Source organism: Python bivittatus, unplaced genomic scaffold (assembly GCF_059951505.1).
Source record: "Python bivittatus isolate LINGU-HERP-01145 unplaced genomic scaffold, Pbiv_v1 ctg000850_np1212, whole genome shotgun sequence".
Lineage (NCBI taxonomy): Eukaryota > Metazoa > Chordata > Lepidosauria > Squamata > Pythonidae > Python > Python bivittatus.
In genome coordinates this window covers 33164361-33172232 of record NW_028277112.1, presented here as the reverse complement: position 1 = coordinate 33172232, position 7872 = coordinate 33164361, and the positions used below count along the sequence as shown (strand labels likewise).

Below are 7872 nucleotides of genomic sequence, written 5' to 3'. Positions count from 1 at the left end.
CCAATTAAGTGTTTTCCACATTTGGGTAGTCTCGTATAAGCAATAGATTTTATTTGTACACATTTCTCTTACAAGTTAGTCCAGATTTATATAATCCAATTACACTGATGAAAAATACATACTATCAAATTAAAATTTAAACACAGTATCAAGTTTATCCCTGCTATACATTAACAAAATAATTTGATCTGAGCAGTATTGATTATACCACATGGTTTGAACAAATTATTTGTACATGTTTTGAAGACAGTACATATAAAACCTAAAAACTTGTAACTGGGACCTACAAGTAACAACTCTGAAAGTTTTGTTTTAAGCTTTTCCACAGCATGGCTGTCAATATAGCAATGAATATTTGGGTACAACTTTATTTTAAATTGATGGAAAATAAATTGTGCTAACCAGTATGGAATCATAATAGTTCCATGTGAGTATGTAAATGAATCAGACTATTTATTTTGCTTATCCATTACAAAGAAAGTTTAAGAACTGGGAGCCTTTGGTTTACAAGCCTAAAAAAATTAAATATATCTTTTGACTTCTAAAACACCTAAATATTGAATATTTTTCTGGCCTGATACTAGTACTCTTCTACCTAGAACTAAATCTAAGAGATGGTTTAATGCATTTAACTTATACCTTGCCTTTCTATCAAAAAATGACATTCTGTGGGAGCACTGCTTTTTCAGTGGTAGACTGGCTCAACATGATTGTGACCATTTAAGAATGGCTTTGCATGGTTGATTTGTGTATATATCATTAACAACTCAGTCAGTGGTTTCATATTCAAATAATCTTGGTTCTCATATCTAAAATAGCAGATGTTGCAATTCTGTGCACATATAACAAGTAACTACTGTTGGTACTAGTAAAGCTTCTGAGCCAAAATATAAATAGATTTCCTCCATGCTAATCAGAGCATTCTGAGCTGCCTTGACACTTAGTAACCAAGATTGAGGGAGGTAGAAACAAGTGGTATGTATACATACACTCCCAAATAATAACTATATTCTATCACAAACCTTTTAATCTGAGGTTCAAGCATAATCCTATCAAGAATAAACTGGTAAATGGCACTTAACAGTTATTCACATATCTATGGCAACTGAAATAACGTTTTGTATGCTGACTATAAATTAGCATAGTTTTATGAGATGGCTAGAAATGACTGAGTTTACAGAATTAGGAATGGGTATTGCATAAACAAACAGTAACTGGCTATTAAGGGGGGAATTTAGCAAATAATTGAGATATAGGTAAGTGAATCTTTTGTCCTTCATGATACAGAAATAATTGGTGGAAGTAGTTTATCAACAATCATGAAAGTGACATCTATCTCAGTTCATGTACCAAATGTCTATTTGAACTTTAATCCATCAGGTGCACAAATTAAAATACCGTGACTCTTGCTGCTTGAATTTTAGGATGTAGGCCAAATAAAATCTCAAATGTTGAACAATGAGGCTGATTTGATTGTTTGAGGTCCTGTTAGAACAAATATTAATTTAACTGATTTGAAATCACACCATCTTGAAAAATCTCCTGCAAAATACAGGAAACACTCTAAGGTAGGATATATTTATTAAGATCAAAGTCAGTATCTGTATTGTTAGTGAAAATAGCATGAACAATACAGAAATACTTCTGAAACAACAAAATCCGTACCAAACGTGATCCTGGAACTTCCTGTTAAATGTAGGTTACATTTTATAAAGCTGACTAAAATCAATTGTTAAGGGACTATGTGAGCATGTCCTTCAGTAACCATGTGGCATTCACTTTCATGGTGGATGAAGTAGAACAAGATTAAACCAATCAAAAACTTCATGTATTCCAATAAATATAAATGAAGAACTCTTGTCTATAACGCAACTGCTGTTAAGTAAATGAGCTATAACTGAATGGCAAAGAAGCTCCTGTATAAGCAACCTAAATCTTTAAAAATAAACACCAAATATAGGTTTAATTTCATAAGTGAATGTCTGCACAGAATGATCTATAGTAAGCTTCCTTATTAAAAAAAGTGTCATGACCAATATTGGTTTGTGTTGGATTCTTCTTAGAAAATCAGCAATGAAGGGGAAAAAAATGACTACAGCCCATTAAACATGATGATAAAGAGTTCATAGTGAGGATTTAAGTTCAAACTACACCACCAAATCTGGAGAATGACATACTGGGCAACAGATTGGACAAGGGCAATCTACATACCAACACCAAAGGAGACTTAACTTAAATTGAAAACTATGCTGTTTGTATACAGCACACTTATTTTAGGGAAAGTTAGGCAATAACAAAGGCAGACTATAGGACTGTATAGTCTAGGATACTGAAATGAATCAGGAAAACTTACAATTTCTGCCAGTCTAATTACAACTTCATGCTAACACATTCCTCGAACAACCAAAACAAAGTCTGTATACATGGACGTTATCAGATGAATTACATAGAAATCAATTTGACTACGTTACTGGTTCAAGGTGGTGGAAGAGTTGTGTGAGAACAGCAAAGTCATAGCCAAGGACTGATTATGGAACTGATAACAAACAACTCATATGCAAGTTCCAAGTCAAGCTAAAGTGGAAGAAAACCAACCAGTTTCAATAATACAATCTTGAGCATATTCCTACCATTTTCAAGAACAGGAATTGTCTGAAGCCCAGAACCTCATTGATAGGGAACCAGAGAAATTGTGGAATGAAATTAAAGAAGTTGTTAAGGATGAATATGAAAAGAGACTGCCAAAAATCAAGTGACAGAAGAAACCAAACTGGATGTGAGAATAAATGGCAGAAACTGCCAAGAGAAAAGAAGCCAAAGCCCAGAAAGATAAAGATCTCAGGAAGGAACTTAACACATTTTAGAGGGCTGTTAGAAGAGGCAAGCAATATTATAGCAATATCTGTAAAGACATTGGACAGAGACAAGAAAAAACACAGAAGTCTCTGAACTCAAAAGGAGGTTCCAACCTTGAACTGGTATGCTAAGAGATGCCAATGGACAGGTAGTAACTGATACAAACAGGATCAAAGGAAGCTGGAAGAAGCATACTGAAATTCTGTACAGTAGAAATGTCAATATCCATGATACTTTAGAAAACATTCCCTATTTATAAAAACCTCTAGTACTAGAAGATGAGGTTAGATCAGCACTCCAGTCATTACCAAGTTGGAAGGCTACTAGAATTGATGGAATAACTGTAGAAATAAGGCAAGCAATAGAAGAATCAATCAAGATTCTAAACAAACTACACCAACAAATCTGGAGAATGACATACTGGGCAACAGATTGGACAAGGGCAATCTATATACCAATACCAAAGGACACTTAACAGAGTATGCAAACCTATCATACGATATTGTTGATTTCATGTGAAAGCAAAATAATGCTTAGGATCTTCCAACACAGATTACAGCCCTACACGAAAAATAAAATTCCAAATGTTCAAGCGGATTTTTAAAAAATCCAAGGACCGAGGGACATTATTGTTGATAACTTCTAGATAATTGAGAAAGTCAAAGAATATCAAAAAGAAGTCAATACATGTTTCATTGATTATAAAAAGTCCTTCAATTGTGTCAAACATATCAAGCTGTGGAATGGCCTTCAAAAATTGGGAATCCCGGAATATCTCACTGTTCTTGTGCAAAACCTATATACAAGATAGGAAGCCACAGTATGAAAACATGGTGAAACAGACTGGCTCCAGGTTAGTAAAGAAGTGAGAAGGCTGTATACTCTGTCATTTATTCAACCCACATGTTAAGGGAGGCTGGATTGGAAGATGGGTGTGGTTTCAAAACTGGAGAAAGAAACATCAATAACCTGCACTATGCTGAAAATGCAAATGATCTGTGAGCTCTGGTAATGAAAGTCAATGAACACAGTGAAAAAAATGGAACTAAGATTAAAGAAGACTAAATAACAGATGGAACAAACAGCCTTAAAATTGACAATGAAGATAGTCAATGAAATGGTGGATAGCTTTTGCTTTTTAGGATCAACTATCAATAGTAAAAGAACCAACAGTCAAGAAATATACCACAGACTAGCACTTGGCAGGGTAGCAATGAAGGCCTTATGAAAAATATTCAGATGCCATTATGTGTCTATACCTACAAAGATCAGATCATGTAGACTGTGACATTCTATAGAAGCAGAAGTTGGATTTTGAAGAAACAGGATAAAAAGAGTACTGACACTTGTGAATTTTGGTGCTGGAAGACTCTTGAGATTATAATAGATAGCCAAGAAAACAAATAAATGGATCACAGAGCAAATCAATCCAGAATTCTCATTTGAAGCACAAGTAACTACACTTATCATATTTTGGACACATTGTGTGAAGACTTTGTTCTCTTGAGAAGTTTATAATGCTGGGGAAAGAGGAAAGGAGAACCATCAGCAGCAAGATAGATAGACTCAATTACAATGGCAATGAGTGCATCAATAAAAGATCTGAAGGGCCAGGGTGGGGACAGATTATCCTGGAGAAGGTCTCTTGTGTAGCTCCTAAGATTTGATGAGAGACTTAATGGTAGGAATTTATTAAAGTAGCTGTGAGGATCAACATGGCTATCAGCCCTAAAACACGGCCCAGTTCTCTTCAGTACTAGTGCTATGTGACTTTCTAAAAAATCCATATTCCTAAAATTTAACAATACTCCTAACAAGGTAGCTGTTCAAGACAAAATCCCAATGCTCTTATCTACTCTTATTGGCATGATTAGTTACAGATATTTTGGGCTTCAGGTACAGCAAGCATTTTCTAAATTTTTATTTTTTACATAGCTCTTCTTTTCTAAAGGAATATAGAGCAGACTATAGCAAAGCCTCTATACCAGTGATGGGCAAACTTTAGCCTTCCAGATACTGGACAGCAATTCTTAACTTCAGTCATGTTGGCTAGGGCTAAAAGGAGTCACAACCCAACATCAGGATGACCTGCATTAGCCACAACTAATAAAATTTTCCTTGGGTAAAGTTGTTTCCCCAGACTGGAAAGAGCTAAATTGCAAAGGTGCAGAGAAACACCTGATACTCCTGAACAAGGAGGACTTCTGAAGTCCAAACGGGACAAGAGAATAGTTACAGTTCTCGCTTAGTTTCTGAAGACTAAGAATGGCAATAATTATAATCCACAATGCTTTCTCTACATTTCAGTACAGATCTGCTGCTGCTTCTGCACTGAAAGGTAAGTGTATAACTGTAACTTTGTAATTTTAATGAATTTGACATGGTAGATATAGAGAAATGGCAAATGCAACTCCTTCCCCTATCCAACCTATCGACATGTCATTAGAATCAAAACACTGATATGCCACATACTTTGCATACAGAAGAACACCAATTCAATCCCCTATTTCTGCAAACAGAGCTAAAATGAATGTCTAAATATTAGCAGAACTATTACCATGCAATATTTAATTCTAGGAAAGGGTGGTGTCTAAGAACAGGTTCTCAGGGCAAGGGGAGCTGATTTGCAAGCAGTGCTAGCATTCCTTTTAGTGAGAATGGGGTAAATGTGTAAGTACATAGAGGGGATATGAAAAGCCATGCTTTGTTAGTGCATTTTGTCCAATTATTATTTGTATTAGCTATACAGTAAGTTTTAATTCACTAGTAGCTTAACAATTAAGACTGTGGTATTAAAACAGCACATATTTGTTGCAATTCTTCCCAGCTGTTTCTGTTAATTAAAAGTAGTAAGTAACACTTTAGGTAGTGGTATAATTTGCAAAACTAGGAGCTAAATCTATGAAAATAAAGCACTCTTTGGTGGATAGTGATTTAGAAATATATGATAAAAATCCTAATATAATTAGGGTAGTTAATGTATGCAAACAGCAATCATATTATTGGGTGGTGAAGGGAAGAAGACTACACCTTCCCAATTTCTCCATTTCCATCATAAGAGAAAACCAATTTGGGATGAAAATTTATACACCAAACAGATAATGTATGTACCCCCCCCATCACTTCTTTATATTGGACAGAAGATTAAATGATTGCCATCACATTTTGTCCCTAAGCATTGTACAAAAAAAAGTTCTCTTGATAAAAGAGATATTTAGACAAAAGGCTAAAATTTACAGGCCATTATTAAAGCGGTAAAAAAATCATTATTGTAGTGATAATAAATTAACACTCTTGTACAAGAGTTAAAATAGACCACTTTTTAAAAGAAAAAAAATCAATCTTCAATGTTTTAATTGAAAACAATGTCCCTTTTTTTTCTGCATTCTCTTGAATTCTCATTGTTCAACGCAGCACACTTCTGGTTCTTGGATTAGTGGCAGTGCTGAAATGATAAAGAGGTTTATGGGACATAAAATACATAAGATGCATATATAAATACCAATTAGAAACAAACAATTTAGCCATCATAACAACCAGTTAAAATTAAGCCAGCAAATAAACCAAAAAGTCATTAGAGGAGGGAGGGGGTGATTCAAAGGCTAAATTTCTGAAAATAATACAACCTCAACAATAAAGGTCTGCCACTCAGATTACATTATTAGAAAACGAGCTGAGATTCATAAAGAGAAAGCAGTGGGATCAAAGTACCATAAGCGTATTTGTTGTAAAGCATCCCTTTTCCTTCTTTCCCTCTGAGGCATCAGACTGTGGGAAAAGTAGAAAAAAAGTAAAGAAAATTGTTTTAAGTGGTTAGGATTAAATAGATGATGCTCTGTCACTTCATTCAGCTTCCAATTTAAATCTGGAAGTCAAGTGTAACTGACAGTGTTAGAAGCAAGTGGTGGGCTTGGAAAGGTACATAAAAGTTAAAAAATACCTTTCTAAACTGTTATTTTAAAAATACTAAAGTAAGTGAAAAACAGCTTTTACTATTTAAATAATAGGGTAACACTTACTGTGTTTTTGCTCCTATTCGCCAAGTCTCTTTTAAAATCCATCCTCTCTCCACTCATTGTGTCAACATAATATCTTGTTCCCTAAAGTGCTAACTGAAGCAACAAGGGGTGACTCTTTCATTTGCAGTATAGGTTCCAGCCAATTTCAAGAGAAAGAGGGTAGGGAGTTACTTAATACTCTTGAAAATTCTGTTCCATGAGCTAAAGATCCCATTTTTAGAACTGGCTGATGCATCTATACACCTCTGAGGGTTTCATCTTATATTAGTACTACTTGTGAACAACCCCCATGTAGCAGTCATATCTAAAGCACTCTGCTACATTAATCTGCTCCTAATGGATGAGAGAATCTGTAAGTTGACATCAACCAAACTCTCTTATCATAAAAACAGCATTTCCCTTTCAACAGGACTGAGCTTTTTTCTAAGCATCAGTAAACATTCATGATTATCCATGAATAAACTCATAAATTAGTTTGGGTAGGAGAGAAGACAACTACCCCCTTTGAAAGAAACACACCATGTTTTTCTAGAGACTTTAGTGCTAGAGTTGCATGACACAGCACTAAAGCTAATACATGGAATGTCTGTGTGACTACCCATTCAGTGGCTGTTTATGTTTCCATGCTTTATCCTATTTTTATCTGCATTTATCTGCTTTATGGGAATCTATCTGAATAACTTCAGAATGTATGGATGTCTTAGTAATGATAACTTTTTGGACCAATATGATATAAGTACACAAATTCACAATATATAATACATTCAGGAAGTTCATGGCTGAGAAATGCTTCAAGCTTTAAAATGAGGAGCGCTATTTTTTCTCCTTTCTAGACAGAAAGAAATGGTATTCTTTAGTTTTAAATTCCAGAGAGAGAATGAGAGAGAGGGGAAAAAAAAGAATACTAGTAAGGTCTACATGAAATAACAGAAGCTTCAAAAGAATAATTAATTTTCAACAGTTTTCCAAACACAAAGTTACTTGCTTTTTCTAATTC

At 34.6% G+C, this 7872-nt stretch overlaps 1 protein-coding gene across 6 annotated transcripts in view; it reads right to left on the bottom strand.

Moving 5' to 3' along the window:
• Positions 1-26: 26 nt before the first annotated feature.
• The window catches only part of CDC14B (cell division cycle 14B), a 61951-nt gene continuing 54105 nt past the window's right edge, over positions 27-7872 (bottom strand). For 4 of the 6 annotated variants that reach the window (XM_007429485.4, XM_088130021.1, XM_088130020.1 and 1 more), the window contains exons 14-15: positions 6568-6624; positions 27-6301 (exon numbers count right to left, since the gene is read on the bottom strand). In XM_007429485.4, the coding sequence (XP_007429547.3) occupies positions 6262-6301; positions 6568-6624 (97 nt within the window). In that variant the 3' untranslated portion in view covers positions 27-6261. The remainder of the gene's footprint in view (positions 6302-6567; positions 6625-7872) is intronic. The other 2 variants (XM_007429487.4, XM_088130019.1) reach the window with 1 other exon arrangement.